We start from the raw sequence: 17591 nt of genomic DNA on the forward strand, positions 1-17591 counted from the left end.
TCCACAGATGGAGATAAATAAGAACAGTCATGTGTGAAGCTCAGCCCCACTAATCATCCAGCAAACTATTCAGGGACTCCACAGTGCTCTGGTTTAGCAGAAGGCACTGTGGCCTCTCTCCAGGTCTTGCTAAATGATTGCCATCTGTCAGTCACAGCAGCACAGTCTATAGCAGCCCTTCTCTCTGCCAGTCATCGTCACCATTCTCCCCAGAAACAAGACACTAGTACACTTATTTGCCTAGCTACAATCAAGAGAGACCCCTGCTCTCTGTGTCTGCCCCCTGACTGTGCTGGGGACTCTAACTGCTTCCTCTGGTTATACATACTCCAGGTCAAAGAAAGGTTTGAACTCAAGCTGCTTGTCACCCAGTAATTAGCCTAATGCTATCATATTGCTCAGGGCAGGGTCTTACAAGTCAGGTCCAGATCCTCTCCCTGTCCCAAGGCAGCCTTGTATGGGAGACCAGGAACGGAAGGACGTTAGTTGCCTTTAAGCAAATGGCTCAGTCAGTAGAGTAGTTGCCAGGCAAGTGTGAAGCTCTGTGTTGTGGTCCTCAGAGCCCAGGTAAAAAGCCAGATGTGGCAGCCAAACCTGTCACCCCAAGATGGGAGGCAGAGACAGGTGGATCCCTGGAAGCTCACTGGCCAGCTGACCAGCTTAGCTTAACCATCCCAGCCAAGGCCTGATAAGAAATCCTGTCTCAAACAGAAGGCCTCTGAGGAGTAACACCCAAGGCTGTCCTCTGCACCTCACATACATGTGTAATACACACACAGAGTGATTCTTAGCTTTACAAACTCACAGGCAACAGGAACTCTAGGACAATCCTATAAAGCAGTTTACCTCCTGTCTGCCAGGAACTCTTCAAGAATGCATCAAGGTACTTCCACACACCTTTTGTTGGTTTCGTGTTGGATGAGGTCCCTTGCTGCCTTTTAAGTTCCTGGGGTTCCTCACCTCTTTGCAAACAGTTCATTGCCTATAAACAAACATCTGAATATTTGCTGATGCCCAGGGCACAGAACTCGCCAATTAATTCTTCCCAAAGCAGAAGTCCTTGGTAAGCAAAAAGCCGCTCTGGAAATTGCTTGTTTTGAGAGTTCCTTTGGCTAGAGCCTTCAGGTGAGGCACGTGGCTATGTAATTGTTGCTTCTGGTTCTCCTGTCCAACATTTGATGTGCTTCTGGCTGCACTGTGGACACATCTCCGCCCTTCCTTGGGTGTGGTCAGCATAGCGAGGGCAAGTCCTTTTGCTCACCCAGCACCTCAGACAGAGGAATTCAAACGTGGGCGCCTAATGGGCATTAATGAGCGAAAGGTGTTGGCATCAGGGCTGCCAGTTGAGCTTTGTTTCAAGCCCTTCCTCCTGGCAGAACTTAGAGTTGGCAGCACCACTGACAGAGCTTTCAAGACTGGTCCACTGACATTTAGCAAGGCCCAGAAACACGCGCACAGTGTTTTAAGCAGCTGCAAACTTCCAGCTTTACTCAGTAAAGCTTCTGGTTTTGTTCTATGGGACTTCCGGTTGCATTCTGAGGTGCTCAGAGAGCGCTGTTGTTCTGTGGAACTTCCGACTGCATTCTGTGGGGCTCCTGCTTGGCTCTGCGTTGCTTCCTACACCTTCAGTTCTGAGAACTTCCGGTTGCATTCTGGGGAACTTCCGGCTTCTTCCTGTCGAACTTCCCTGTTCTGTTCTACGGCGCTTTTCTCGCTGCTCTTGCCAAGTTTACTGGCATCCTTCTGGAAACCAGGGTCTTTCTCACTTGGACCTCGTTGGGAGACTCCTCGTTGGGAGTTCATCTGTGGGTCACCATCTGCTTGTGACTGTCCTGCTTCTTTGATTGCTAGGCCCTTGCAAGCTGTGTGCCAGAAAAACTTGACCTTCCCTCAGTATATCTCCATTACTGTCTGCTCTGAGGCTCCTGGTGGGAAAAAACAGTCAGTACCTTCCCTTCACTTATTGGAAATATCTGTATCATATATGTGTACTGTAGAGGAATTTGAATTCAGAACATGGCTGCTCTGGCAAGAGGTTACATCTAAAGACCTTCTAGGTGTGTGTGATCCAGCTGAAATCAAAGATGTCTTTAATCTGGCAGGCAGGCAAGCAGCTCTGAGTTCAAGGCCAGCCTGGTATAGAGCATGTAAAGAAAAACTTAGGTCCAGGTGAGATGGTACATGCCTTTAGTCCCAAACAATGTAGATAAAGTTAGTTTGTAGAAGGAAGTACCCATGTTTGAAAGTGATGTCTAATTGAATGGCAGAAACAGATTGACACCACAGGCGATGCAGATAGAGAGAGGAGGCAGTTTTACCAGGACAATAATAGAGAGATAGGTTATAGAAAGAGAGAGCTTAGGTGAAGACAGAAGGAGCCAGAGGAGGAGCCAGGAGATTAGAACACATTGCTGGAGTTAGTTTGAGGCCAACCAGAGCAATTCAGGGGCCAAGAGAGAAGCCTGATCGAATAAGCCAGCTGGGAGAGGAGTTTGAGCCAGAATCGCTGGGTTGAACCAGCCAGCAGAGTTCAGAAGCAACTAGACACTTAAGCATTTTACCTCATAAAATGTGTGGTGCATTCAGAGTCTCGGTGCCTAGCCTAGGATGGCCTCTCTGTCCTCCTGCCTCTGCTGACTCCTAAGTGATAGGATTGCAAGTATGTGACACCATGCCCAGGCCTAGGGATTGAACCTAGGGCTTCCACATGCTAGGCGGGTGCTGTCACCGAGTCTCATCCCCAACCCCCTTCCCTATCTGTAACAGTAGAATGTTCACTAATGGGTTGTCTCCAAACCTCCCTCTTCGCCAAAGAGTTCAGGTAATGTTCATTGAAGAGGAGGAATGGGGTGGGGTTGGGGGGAAGGCCTCACTGATTTCTATATGGAAGGCATGTTCCTCTGGCTGTGTCAGCAGCTAGAGCTTCCTGTTTGCAGGACTCTGTCTCTTCTATAATTTCCTCCTCTATCCTGTCATTCTTTGCTTACTTGAATCTGAACAAGCCTTGAAAGCAATGTAAATATTTGCTCCCGGAAAACTGTGCCCTAGCACAGGCTGATCTCGCCACCCTCCTCCTGGGCAAGGTTGGCCCTGGCTCATTTGTATCCTAGTTGGGCCACCTACCCCTGCTGAACCCCACTCTCTTGGTGACGTGTTCCTTCAGGGAAGAGGCCGTATCTTACTTTCCAAGCGGTGTCTTTCTGAGACACACCTTAGTTAACACCTTTGAGCCTCTGAACGTAGATAAGGACTTTGGGGAAAGCTGCATGTGGTCCCCACACCTTTAACCTTAGCCCTAAGGAGGCAGAGGCAGGTGGATCTTTAGGAGTGCTAGACCAGGAGGGTCTACATAATGAGTTCCAGGCTAGCCAGGACTACACCGTGAGATCTACACTGTATTTGTTTAAAACAAAATAAAACAAAAAGGAACAAACTTTGAGGAGTCCATTTTCTTCCTGAGAACAAGACCTTAATGAAGTTTACTTTTGTTTATTTATTTGCTTGTTTGTTTGTTTTTGTAGGGCTAGGGATTGAACCCACGGTCTTAAGCTGTATCTTGGTGGTTTAAAAAAATATATATATATACATATATATATTATATTAATGTCTATGAGTGCTCTATCTACATGTACACCTGCAGGCCAGAAGAGGGCATTATAGATGGTTGTGAGCCACCATGTGGTTGCTGGGAATTGAACTCAGGACCTCTGAAAGAGGACAGAGAGTGCTCATAACTGCTGAGCCATCCCTCCAGTCCCCCTAAGCCATATCTGACCTCGGGAAAAAAATTAAAACTATATTTTTACTTTAAACCAACACGTAGTAATTATAAATAGCTATGTACTGCAATGTGACATTTCAACACATAAATATGATGTGCAATGGCCAGATCAAGGGTACTAGCATATATCACCTTAGTTGGCTGTTACTTCTCTGATGGGAAAATCCAAAAATCCTGTCTCCTAGTTCCTTGACTATATTGAAGAAATTGTCAGTCGCAGTTCCTGAGTTCCTGTGCTACAGAAGGTCAGACAATATTCCTGCTAGCCTGCTGTACTCCTGACCCACACAGCCACCTTCCCTGTACCCCTCCCCGTATGCTTTGCAGGCTTTGGTAGCGGCTGTTACTTTCTCGACTTCCACGCGACCCTCTCTTTAGCTTCCACGTTAAGTGAGATGATGCAGCATTTGGCTTTCTTTCACTTAATGAACGTGTTAATTTCACTTAATGCATCTCCAGTGCCAGCTGTGCTCTCACAAACGCTAGAGTTTCATTCTTCTTTGTGTCAAATAATATCCCATTATGTATATGTGGTACATTTTCCATTCATCTGTTGAGACACTTATGTTGTTTGCAGCTCTTAACTGTTGTGAATGGTGCTGCAATAAGCATGGGAGTACAGGTGTCTCTCTGACACTGACTTCATTTCTTTTGCAGATATACCCAGTTCTGTGCCTGTGTGTGTGTGCCCGTGTGTGTGTGTGTGTGTGTGTGTGTGTGTGTGTGTGTGTGTGTGAATATGAATGTGGAGGCCATAAATCAACCTCGGATAGTGTTCCTTATATTTCATTCCTACCTCCTTATTTATTTATTTATTTATTCATTTATTTGTTACTTATTTAAAATATGTAGTTTCTTTCAAGACAGGGTTTTTCTGTGTAGCCTCGGTTGTCCTTGAGCTCACAGAGATCTGCCTGCCACTTCCTCCCAAGCGTTGAAATTAAAGGCATGCACCACCACCATCTGGCTATATTTATTTTGAGGCCTGGAGAGATAGCTCAGCTGTTAAGAGTACTGGCTGCTCTTCCAGAGGACCCAGGTTCCATTCCCATGCACCCAAATAGCAGCTCACAACTGTCTGTAATTCCAGTTCCAGAGGACCCAACACTTTAATACAAACATACATGCAAGCAAAACACCAATGGATGTAAAATTAAAACATTAAGAAAGGACATTTATTTTGCTTTATATATGTATATGTGTGCTTGCCTGCGTAAGTTCATGTGTACCACATATATTCAAGAGTCTGTGGATGCCAGAAGAGAGAGTTGGGTCCCCTGGGTCTAGATGCACAGGGGTTTGTGAGCCTTCATGTAGGTGCTGAGAATCAAACCCAAGTCCCCTGCAAGAGCAGATCAATGTGTTCTCTTACCCACTGAACCATCTCTCCAGCTCCAATCCAACCCACCCCCAGTCATGCCCATAAGACAGTGAGATGAGGGGGTGTGTCTCTCACTACCCTGGAACTCTCCAAGTAGGCTGGACTGGCTGGCCAGCAAGCCCCAGTATCTGCCTCTACCTCTCCAACTCTGGGATTACATGTATGTGCCACCTTTTGTCTGCTCTTGTCTCCCAGCTGTTGTCTAGGATTTCCTCCTGGTTGAACTCAGTCCACAGTTGGATGTGCGTTGTATTCTCTTAACACATCATATCAAGAGGTACACAATGTCCACTGGGTTTCATGGGCTTCTCTCCTGCAGAGTTATAAAATTCAAGCGGGGAGTGGGGGAGGGAATAGCAGTTTCTGGGGAGAGTCTTTGGGATGATATAAATGGTCTTTTCTCATCCTACTTGCACCCAAGAATCCTAACATCCTTTGATGATTTTTTTGCTTGTTTGTTTTTTGTTTGTTTGTTTTCAAGACAGGGTTTCTCTGTGTAGCCTTGGCTGGCCTGGACTCGCTTTGTAGAGCAGGCTGGCTTCTTACTCACAGAGATCCGCCTGTGTCTGCCTCTCAGACTGTGTCTGCTGGGATTACAGGTGTGTGCCACGGCCAGCCCACTGATGATTCTTGCCTGAACTAGCCATACTTAATTTAAAAGTAATAGAATAATTAAAAGAAATAAATGATAGGTGAACCTATGAAGACAACCTTATAAATGAGACTGTGCGTGGTCTTCTCTTAGCTAGTAGGCAGAAGCCACAAACTGTCCTCTAAATTATTTAAGATGCTGTTGACTTATAGGCACTCTGAGCCCATGAGGCGGTTGTGTCTTATTTGCTTGTTGGATAATATGGCCTTGTAAGTCTCCTGGGATCCCCTGCCACTTTGCTGTTCTTGACCAGCTCACCTGGCACTTGTGCCAATGAGGATGGCTGGAGACTGTCGTGATAGCTTATCTTTTGTTTGAAATTTTTAATTTAAAATAGATTTTTAAAAATTTTAATTATGTATATGGGGATGGAGGAGTTCCTGTGAGTGTTGGTGCCTTGGAGGCAAGAGGCATCCATCCCCTAGATCTGGAGTTACTGGCCATTGTGAGCCTTCTGATATAGATGTTGGAAGCCAAACTTGAGAGGTCTTTACAAGAGCAGCAAGCACGTTTAACCACCAGCTCTCTCTCTAGGCCCAGATGAAGTTAGAATTGTTGTTTTGTCTTTGAGACAGCAGCTTACCATGTGGTTCTGGCTAACCTAGAATTCACTGTGTAGCTTTGTAGACCAGGTTAGCCTGAAACAAATATAAATCTGCCTGCCTGTGCTTCCTGAGTGAGACTGAAGATGTGAACCACCACACTTGACTGTTTTAGCTCTGTATTCATGTTTGGGGTGGGGCTGTCCTACCACTTGTGTTTAGAGGTCGGGGGACAACCTGCAGGTGTCAGCTCTCTCCTTCTGCTGCGTGGGTCCCAGCCTTGGTGACAAATGTCTTAACCTAGCAAGCCATCTGGCTGGTTCCCAGGATGTCCCCATCTTCCTGCCTTCTTCTTCAAGTTTGTATTCCTGCAGGTCTCAGCTCTAAGTTCTGTTCCACACGAAGTCCTCAGGGAAGAGCTTCTTAAGTTTGCAGAGAACACAGTAGGTGAAAAATTTAGCTGAGACGGACTGAAGTGATTTATGATCTCTGTTTGCCTTGTGTATTAGATCAGGAGATGGCCATAACTCCGTGAGCCTCCTTCCATGCAAAGGGGATGTTTGTTTCTCCTGTTTGAATCTGGGCTGGCCTTTGCCAGTAGAATCTGCCCGTGTGTTTGGTTTGGTTTTGAAGATGCTATGTGTTTGGTTTGGTTTTGAAGATGCTATGTATCTTGAGGGGCTGGGCCTGAAGTCCCTGCTCGAGATAGTTCATCTTCAGGTTATCTTGGCTGGACTTAGAATCACCTAACAGACACACCTCTGGATGTATCTGAGGAAAATCTACAGGGAGGTTTAAAAGACTCACCCTGAGCGTGGGTGGCACTATACCTCAGGCTGGAGGCCAGGACAGAGGAAAATGAAGAAAGCCAACCGAGCAACACCACTGCTTCCTGCCTGTGGGTACTGTGTGGCCAGCTGCCCCATGCTCCTGCCACCACCCCTGTCACGGCAGATTGCATCCCTTCTAGACCATGAGCCACAGCGAGGCCTCCCTTCTTTAAGTTGCTCTTCTCAAGGACTTGGCTTTTGCCCCTCTTGGTAGCCAGCAGCTTCAGGGCCCACCATGCTCTAAGAGAGTCCAGCTTCATGGAAAATCAAGCCAAGCGAGAACTCTGTGGCATGTATGGGAGGGACACCTTTTGAGCCACCTAGCCCGGCCAGTTGCCAGCTGTGAGCCTGCCTCCAATCCCACGGAGAGCTGAAGAACCTGCCTGCCAAGCCTAGCTACAATTCATAGCCAACAGTTTCCCGAGCAAATAAAATGGTGATTTTAAGCTGCTGATGTTCAGAATACTTTTTACACTAAAATAGATAACCCAACCACATATGTATGCCTTCCCACTACAGGAAACCAGTGTAGTTGATTGGGGCCTTGCTCACGGTACTTGTGTCATGCACTGTAGGTGTGCATTTATTGGGCCGGGGAAGATGGTTGGTGAAGAGAACCTGCTGCTTGAGTCCTGAGGGTGAGTTCAAATCCCCAGCCCTCATATAAAAAGCTGGGTGTGTCCACAAGCTTGTCTCTAACTCCAGCGCTGTCAGAGGTAGATGCAGGGGGATCACAGGGGGCTTGCTGGATGCCAGCAAACCTCAGGACCAGTGGGAAACCCTGTCTCAAGAGAGTGACACAGAGAGCGACACAGAAGAGCACTGAATGTCTTCTTCTGGCCTGGTACACTCCCAGAGACATTCACCCCCTGCACACATTCACACAGCCCACACGCATGCACACACACACACACGCACACACACGCACACATTCACACAGCCCACACACATGCACACACACATGCACACAGCCCACACACATGCACACACACACACACATTCACACAGCCCACACATACGCACACACACGCACACATTCACACAGCCCACACACACGCACACACACGCACACATTCACACAGCCCACACACATGCACACACACGCACACATTCACACAGCCCACACACATGCACACAGCATACACACACACATGCACACAGCCCACACACATGCACACACACATGCACACAGCCCACACACATGCACACACACATGCACACATTCACACAGCCCACACACATGCACACACACATGCACACAGCCCACACACATGCCCACACACATGCACACACACATGCACACATTCACACAGCCCACACACATGCACACACACATGCACACACACATGCACACACATGCACACACACATGCACACAGCCCACACACATGCACACACGCATGCACACACACATGCACACATTCACACAGCCCACACACATGCACACACACATGCACACATTCACACAGCCCACACACATGCACACACACGCACACATTCACACAGCCCACACACATGCACACACACATGCACACAGCCCACACACATGCACACACACATGCACACACACTCTACACACATTCGCACGGCCCATACACATGCACATACATGCTACACATTCATACATCCCACATATATGCACACACTCCCACATACATGAATACACACTCCCCCCACACCTCATACATGCACACACACACATCTACACACTCCACATACATGCACACACACATCTACACACCCCACATACATGCACACACACAGAGAAAATGGCATATATATTTATTTTGCTTTTATTTTTATTTTATTTATTTTTTGACTTTTCTTGCTCTCTGTGGCTGGGCCTTCTCTCCAGCCACTTGTTGTACTTTCCTAATGCAAAGAAAAGTCAGAACTCTGAAAGGCTTCTGGCCCTAAGGTTTGCGGTAGGGAGTGTCCTTGGTATCATGACTAGAATTGTCGAGCCCTCCTGTCTTAGGTGTTGGCTGTGTGTGCCGCGTGGTGCCTTACACTGCCCGGATGTCGGAGTCTCTCCTCCCCAGCAGCATTAACCGTTTCTCTGAGTATGTGTTTTTTGCAGGGCTTATTTCTAAACAGCTTCCTGACTCTGTCCTCAGTGGTCTACAGTGGAGCTTAAATTTTTGAATTTCTAAGGCTGGAGAAACGGCTCAGTGGCTCAGTTAAGGGCACTGGCTGCTCTGTCAGAGGACCTGGATTCCATTCCCAGCAACCACACGACAGCTCACAACGATCCATAACCCCAGTTCCAGGAGATGTGACAGCCTCATGCAGATATACGCGCAGGCAAAACACCAAGGCACAAGAAACATCGACAAACAGGTGCAGTGGTGCACATCCTTAACCGCAGCCCTTTGGAGGCAGAGGTGGGTGGGCCTGAGTTTGAGGCTAGCCTGGACTACATAGGAAAACCAAAAATAATAATAATAAAAAAGAACTAACTCCTTCTATTAGTTTGCTATTTGTGCGTTCTTTCCTGCCCCGCAGTGGGATACACCTCCTGACCACTTTCAAAACCTCTTCTGCCTTCACTCTGAATTCAGAGCTGCATTTTGACAGGAGTATTTCCTCCTCGGTTGGTGAGTTCAGCCTAAATGTTTATTGTCAGTCTTCAAAACGCAGGAGGGGGGACAGGCACAGGGAAGCGGATAATTTTGGCCACGTGTCCACCGTCCATCAAGGCTCTTACCTTCTTCTGGCTTGAAACCCAGTCGCACCACTGAGGACCAGCAAAGCAGAAGCAGTGACTTCACGCCACCTACACAGGCGCCCAGGGTTCAGCGCAGCACCCATTTGACCGGCAACGAGATGTCCACCCCTCCTCCCCGACCCCAGGAAAGCACAACCAGCTCGTCATAAACTTCACTTTGTCCAGTTTGTTTGAAACAAGTCGGTGGGTTTCCCCCCCCTCCGAGGCTAATGAGGACGGTCACAATGACACATCCTGACCCGGCACAGCGAACATCTCCCCACCTTCCTTCTTCCTCTCCACGCTCCAGCTAGTCCTGGAAGCGTCTCGCTCTCACAGCCCAGCGGTTAAGTTGGTTCCTCAAATTGTTCCCGACAGGAGGGGCAGGAAGCAGCGGCTTTAGCGGCGGAGGGGGCGAGGGCTGGCCTAGCGGCCGCGCTGCGATCCCGGGTCTAAGGTCCGGTTGGGTCACAGTTCCAGCCTCCCTCCCCCCTCCGCCTGGCCGTCTGAGTCCCGGAGCCGCCACGTCCCTGGAGGCCTGGGTTTCCTTAAGAGGCCCTGCTGCCAGTCCGGCCAGGTGGGAGGAAGCAGGTCCCAGTCTGGTGGCCCGAGGTGGGCGGAGCCTGACCGCGGCCAGAGCCACCAGGGGTGCGACGGGGAGGTGCCGCCCTCCTGGGGCGATCCCGTGCGCGCCCCTACACCCCCGAGAGCTCGCGGTGGCCCCGAGACAGGTGCAGTGACCGCGCGGCGGCGCCCCCGAGGGGCGGTCCCCGAGTGCCCGCCCCCCACCCGCCTCGTCCACGCTCCTCCCCTCCCTCCCCTCCCCTCCCCCGCTGTCCGCGGCCACCGGTTGCCGGCGATCCCGCTCCGGGGTCCCCGCTCAGGGCCGGAGCGCGCGCGGCGACGACGAGTGGGGGGACACTCGCAGGCCTGAGCCCGGAGGCCACCCCGTTGCGCCCACCTCCCACAGCCGCGATTCCCTGGTCCTGGCCCGCGACCCTGAGCCCGGGGACTCTCTGGGGTGGGGGCAGGGTCCCCGGGGCCCCGGGCCGGCTCCCGGAGCGACGATGGAGGAGCAGCAGCGCGCGCGCTCGCACACGGTCACCACCACCGCCAGCTCGTTCGCGGAGAACTTCTCCACCACCAGCAGCAGCTTCGCCTACGACCGGGAGTTCCTCCGCACCGCGCCGGGGCTCCTGATCGTGGCCGAGATCGTGAGTGCCGGGCCGGGCCGGGCCGGGCGGAGGGAGGCAGGTGGACCCGGCTGGCTCGCGCGTCCCCGGCTCCGCCCACCGAGCCGGCGACGGTCTCCCCGCGGGCTCCGGGAGCGCTCCTGAGCTCAGCCGCGACTTCTTTGTAAAGCGCAGAACTCACAGCCGTGTCCTTTCGCCTCGGGCTCTCGTGGGGACCGGCGCTCGTGACCCCCAGGATGTGTGCTGGGGGAGGCAGTCTTCCCGCCCACAGTTTGCCCAGCCTGCAGTGTTCCTTCGGGGATGGTGGCCTATCCCGAGGGCCAGATACTTGGGGGTGCGGAATACCTAGGGCCTCCCTCACCTGATCTCCACGTGCGTCGGTCCCCGAAAACAAAGCTTTTCTCAAACTGACCCCTCCACGGTGCTGGGCTGGACCCCAGAGTTTCGTGTGCTAGGCGGACGCTCTACCACCGATCCGTATCTCGGTTTTAACATTTCCCCCTATTGTCAGTTATGAAAGAGAGAACTTTCTGTCTCCGTGATTATCTTCCCGTAGTCGAGTTGAATCAAGAAAGCTCCCCCGAATAAACTCCGAGGGTGTCAGCCTCTTTGAGAACCTGAGGGCTGCTGCTCGGGCCCGAGCGCGTCCCGGTGGGGGCTGGGCGCGTGCCTGGGAGGGGGCAGGGCGCGCACATGCTCGCCCTTGGAAGCCAGGCCTTCCGCCTGGAGTTCTGTTGACCACTGCCGGCGGCCACTGTCTATTGTCTTCGCATTCTGCCTGGGTGTCCTGAGGAAGCCCTGGGCGGGTGGGCCCCGAAACGCCCCCCTGTGAAGGTGGTTGCCAGGAAGCTCGTTTTACACGGGAGGAAACTGAGGCCCAGAGAGGGCAGGGGGTAAAGCTCCGCCGCGGTGGCGGAGTGGAGACTCAACCCCAGGCCTTCCTTTTTCTTGTTCTCTGCTCCTACCTGCTACGGAGATTGCACCTATGCAGTCTAACAGGGTCGGACCTGCGGAAGCTTTGGAGACTGATGATCCAGCCCAGATGAAAGCTAAACAGTAGGGCGGGGGGTGATGGTGGTTTAGAGCGGCTGAGGCTTCTTGGGTAGCGATATTAAGCAATCGCTGTATGGATCCTGGGAGCTGCTCCACGGTCTCAGATCCACCCCAGCTTCCATAAAAAGTTGGGAAAGTGTTGCTTTAGCTCATCTCCCAAGTGGTTGGCCCAGCCAGCCCTGAGGGTATCTGGAACCCTCACAAATTACCGAAAGTGTTAGAGTCACAGTGCAGGCCCGGCCTGGCCTTAAAGAGCTCCACAAATATTTGCTGTGTGCGTGAGGGAGTTCAGGCTCTCCCGCCTCAGCAAACAGACGCTCAAGTGACTGCCCTGGGCCTTGGGCGCGGTGGCTTGGACCACCACCACCACGTGTGTGGTGTGCGGTCCACATGCTCTCTGTCACATATCTTCCCAGAAAACGAAAAGAGCAAAAGAAGCGTAAAGCGTCTGTAGTCCCGTCACTAGACACAAGTGCCGACGGGTTGGCGTGGGCCTCCAGAGGCTGCAGTGAGCCTTCTGAGAAAGGTGGGAAACCTGGTGGGTGAATCCTCCGTGCGGCTGTTTTTGGTACATGTGTGCGCATGCACACGTGTGGCTACGCTCACCCAGGCACGGTGGAGGCTGGGGAGGGGCATGAAGACACTTTCCTGTATTCCCTCCTTCTTTACTCTGGATGGGGAAGTCATGTGGCATGTGGAGGTCAGAGGACAATTGGCAGGAGTCCGCCAGTCTCTCCTTCCACCGTGTGGGTCCCCGGGGTTTGGAGCAGGTTGTTGGGCTTGGTGGCAAACACCTTTATTCGCTGAGCCGTCTTACCAGCCCTCCCTCTCATCTTCTGAGGCTCAATCTCGCTAAACCTGGGCTCCTCTGGGCTCCACCTGGCTTGAACACTAACATTATAGGTGTGAACCACCACACCCAGATTTTTACATGGGTGTTGGGGGTCCAAACACAGGTCTTTATGGTTTTTCTTTGTTTGTTTTTGAGACAGGGTTTTTGCTGGGGGCGGCCACTGTCTGTTGTCTTTGCCTTCTGCCAGAGTGTCCTGAGGAAGCAAAGTGCTGGACTCTCTTTGTAGATCAGGCTGACCTAGAACTCACAGAGATCCACCTGCCTCTGCCTCCCTGAGTGCCGGGATTAAAGGCTTGCCCCACCATTCCCTGCTAGGTCTTTATGTTTTTCAGCAGGTTAGAGGTAGCCACATTCAGATCTCTTGGAGCTCTGCATTATATTTTTATTTTGTTCTATTTATTTGGCAGGCATGAGTGTGGAGGTCAGAGGACAGCGTGAGGGAGTCGGTTCTCTCCATTATGCTGCTGTCCAGGAGTGAAGGGCCTTGCCAGCGAGCACTTTACCACCGCGCTGCCTTGCTGTCTCTGAACAACATGTTTATAGGACTGTCTCTTGAAGTTTGTTGCTCATTTTAGACACGGTGCATTGCCTTTCCACCCCAAAAGATGAAGCCTTGGCTTTCTCAGGCTGTGGTAGTTTGAGTATGTTCAAATAACAATTTGAATAATATAGTCTCAGATATTTGAAAACTTGATCCTCAGCTGCTGGCACTGTTGGAGTCTTAGGTTTGCCTTTGTTGGAGGAAGTGTGTCACTGGAGGTGAGCGCATTCCCAATGCACTCTTTCCGTGTCTGTTTATGGCTTAAGATGGGAGCCCTCAGCTTCCTGCTTCTGAAGCCTTTGGTCTGCCATGTGGACTCTAACCTTCTGGAACCATAAGCCTAAATAAACTCCTCTATCAGTTGCCTTGACCATGGTGAATTAGCACAGCAATAGAAAAACGGACCATCTGAAGCTCAGCCCCGCCTGTCTTCCACGGTAGCCATCAGATGGCCTGGGTTAGACCAGTAGCCAGTTGACCTCAGATCTGGTGAACACCTCACAACCGAGCTGCACAGTAACTTAAATGGAAATAGAGGCTGGAGGATCAGGAGTTCAAGGTCATCGCTGGTTACATAACAAGCTCCAGGCTAGCCTGTGCAGCCTAGAGAGACTGACTGCGCATTCGAGATGCTGAGCATCACCTTAAGTGAGACACCATGTGAGGATCTGAGTTCAGGTTCCCAGACCCACTGAAAAGCCAGACATGGTAGAGTGTATCTGTAATCACGGCTCTCCTGCATGAGCCAGGAGGAGGACACTCCCCAGGCCTTCTCAGGCCAGCTAGCCTGTGTACATGCAGCTTCCAATAACAAAGACACCCGCCTCAAACAGATTGGCAGGCAAAGCGGTGTTCCTGGACCCATGCTCAGGAACACACAGGCAAGCATTCACACACCACAACATGCTCCCTCACCCCTCTCTGTGCCGTGCATAGTTTTGATTGTGTGTGTTTGTCTGTCTGTGTCTAAGTCTGTGTCTCTGCGGAGGCCGGAAGAGGGCATTGGGTGCTCTGGGCCCGGAGTTACACAGATCTGTGAACCACCTGGTACGGGGGACCGAACTTGGTACCTCTGGAAGAACAGTGAGTGCTCTAACCTCTGAGCCATCGCTCCAGTCCCCTCTGTTTTATTCTAAAGTCCTTATTTGTTCATGAGTTAGCATCTGGGTCAAGATAAGGGTACCTGGGGCTGTTGTATGAACATCATGAAATATGGTGATTATCAGCAGGTGGAGGAATGGGGGGGAGTGTTTCTGACTTCTGCCGTCCCATTTCTTAAGACATACCTGCCTCCCCTTGCTACTTTCATTGCAAGAAATGACTTCCATTTGAACCGTTAAAAATGAAATAATAGAGAGCAAATCCCATTTCTCTGCATCTGTCATTCAAATTGCGTGCCTGGCCTTCTGGATGCAGGGGGTGTGGCTGTAACACTCAAGGCTGTGCCATGGTAACTCTATGTTGAAACCAAATTACGGGGGTTTCTTTTCTTTTACAGTTTTATTACCAGCTGGTAACAGCCCAGTACTTGACCTGTGAATTGTAGGATGTTACAATCTTGTAACGATTACAAGCGCTTGAAACAGAATCAAAGTGATTGCAACAATCCCAGTTAATTGAACCCTTCCTGTTATTGGTGACTTTCAGATGAACTATGGCATCCGGGTAATAATGTGAAGTCTCCTCTTATTTACTTAACTGTCACAAGCAAACTTAGCTGAGGCCATACAGATCTGGTGGACTGAGGGCTGGGATCTAAATCACCATCTTGTCAGCTCCTTTTCAGAGTGAGAGCGTAGTTTCCATTTCCCAGAAGTCTTTGGAAGTGGGGGGGGCAGTGAGAAAAAAAAGAGACTTTAAAAGCATGAACTGTTGCCCCACCCAGCGCTTCCCCACAGGCAAAGTGTCCTTCCGCATCTAGAAGAGGGGAGCGTCTAGAAGCTGTGATTGGGGTGAGGCAGGGGTGCTGCTGCTTGGCTCGTGCCCCACGCAGGCTAGGGATGCTAAGCGTCTTGAAACGCGAGGGACAATTCCAGCACAAAGAGCTGCCATGGGCCGGCCTCCTCATCACTGGCTCAGAAATCTCGGCGGACCACTTTTGGGGTACCTTGTTCTGGAATTTCTCGAGATCTGTGCCACTTGTCCATAATTTTTAAAAAACGTAGCTCTGCTTGTTCCTTGCCGGGTCTGTGGCGGTTAATGGATTGTCCACTTGACAAGATCTAAGCACCTGGGAAACAAGCCTTTGGGCGTGTGTGTCGTGGGGGGTGGGGCTCCCAAATGGGACAGCTCACCCTAAGCCCCCATTTCATGGGCTGGGATCCTCAGCTGAGGAGAAGGAGAAAGCGGCCTGCACACCCGCATTTGTGCTCTGCTCCTGCAGCTTCTGCTCCTGCAGCTCCCTGCTTCTGCTGTGCATCCTGCACGATGGGTGCAGTGTCACCAGCAGCCTCATGCTTCTCTCCCAGGGTGCCCTGTACCCTAGAGCTGTGAGCTGAATGAAACTCTTCCTTTGTTGCTTAATTCCTTTAGTGGCAATGAAGAAAGCAGCTAATGTGGTGACCGTAGTGGCCATCCAAACTCCATACTGTTGATTCCCACATTCACCCTCTCCTGCTGTCACCCAAGAGGCTGACCAGGGCTGCCCCTCATGCACTGCTGTTTTGTCCACTGAGCCCACCAGGAAGAGACGGAGTGAGAGGGTCTGGGCACCCTCTCCATCTGCTGTCTTCCCTGGCATCAGTCCCTGTTCACTTGGCCTGCTTCCTGCTGCCAGCCAGCACCGATCTCTGTTTTCTCCCACCAGCTTTCCTAGCAACACCAGTATCCAGCTCTGTTCAGATTACCCAATCTGAACAGGTTCTCTCCTTCCTTTCTTCCTTCCTTCTATATGGAACCCTTCACAGATTTCCATGTCATTCTTGCTTAGGGGCTATGCGACTCTTCTCTGTATCAGTCCAGTGTGCCCTTCGTAAGAGGTGCCTGTGTGAGCAGGGGAAGGGGTTATTTACCTGATCAAGGGCAGCTTAAACCAGGGGCGACACCACTATCAAACAGGACTCCACTCTTCAGCAGCTGTAACTACCTACAGCTCCTTAGGGAGGGGTGGGGCCTTTGAGCCCCTCCGACGACTGGACTCGTGAAGGAATGATGATGGGACTAGTCTTGGCCATGTGTTAAGCAAATAGTCACAGCTGTGGGTGACTACAGTAGCCATGTCACATCCAGGAGACATTTCACAGCTCTCTTCCCTATTCTCCAGCTCTTACCTCTTTCTGTCCCCCCTTCTGCTGTTCCCTGAGCCTTGGGAAGGATGAGCCACTTAGGGCTGAGCACCCAGCTAGTCACTTACTCACGAGCTCTGAGCAGGTGTGAGTCTCTGCATTACCCACCACTCACTGCAAACGGGAGGTTCCCCGACCCAGGCTGAGAGCATTGCTAATCTGTGGATATAAATATAAATATTTAGAAAGTATGATACCATGCCCATTTAGCAAAGTAATGATAGAAAGCTCTCTCCTCCCCCAGACACTCTGTCCACCCTAGCCATGATTTTGTGACCTGGTTTATAGTACCAGGCACGAATTCCTGGTTTTATTGAGATATGACTCATTTGTAAAGTTGACCTTTTATAAGGTGTGCACTGCAGGGGATCTTAGATGATTATGGGTTTGGACAAAGTGTCCCCATTAGCTAATTAGGACCTCACCTTGTTAAAGAGCACTGGACCTGCTGGCAGTCGCTCCCCATTCTTCCCAGTCGCCTGCCTATGGGAAAATAGCCAACCTACTTTGTCTTTGTGGATTTGCCTGCTCTGCACATCACACATAAATGGAATCCTGTGTCACATGGCCCTCACTCTTCGGTGGCAGTCACTTAGCTTCACGCTTCCAAGAGTCACCCACGTAGTCCACGAAATGCTTGTTGCAGGAACGTGAGGGTCTGAGTTCAATCCCCAGCACCACATGAAAAGCCGAGTGAGGTGGTATGCATCGTAAACCCAGCGCTGGTGGGCGTGGGCGGAGACAAGCAGGTCACTAAGCTCACCGGCCCATTCAT

The 17591-nt window shown here is 50.9% G+C and overlaps 1 protein-coding gene and 1 pseudogene across 1 annotated transcript in view; one reads left to right on the plus strand and one right to left on the minus strand.

The window, feature by feature from the left end:
* The first annotated feature begins 10708 nt into the window (after positions 1 to 10708).
* The window catches only part of Cmtm8 (CKLF like MARVEL transmembrane domain containing 8), a 46065-nt gene continuing 39182 nt past the window's right edge, over positions 10709 to 17591 (plus strand). Inside the window, exon 1 of the mRNA XM_021635745.2 lies at positions 10709 to 11106. Coding sequence (XP_021491420.1) covers positions 10960 to 11106 — 147 coding nt within the window. The 5' untranslated portion in view covers positions 10709 to 10959. The remainder of the gene's footprint in view (positions 11107 to 17591) is intronic.
* On the minus strand, positions 16417 to 16511 carry LOC132654928 (U6 spliceosomal RNA; annotated as a pseudogene).

The sequence above is a fragment of the Meriones unguiculatus genome, chromosome 6, assembly GCF_030254825.1.
Source record: "Meriones unguiculatus strain TT.TT164.6M chromosome 6, Bangor_MerUng_6.1, whole genome shotgun sequence".
NCBI classification, from domain to species: Eukaryota; Metazoa; Chordata; class Mammalia; order Rodentia; family Muridae; genus Meriones; species Meriones unguiculatus.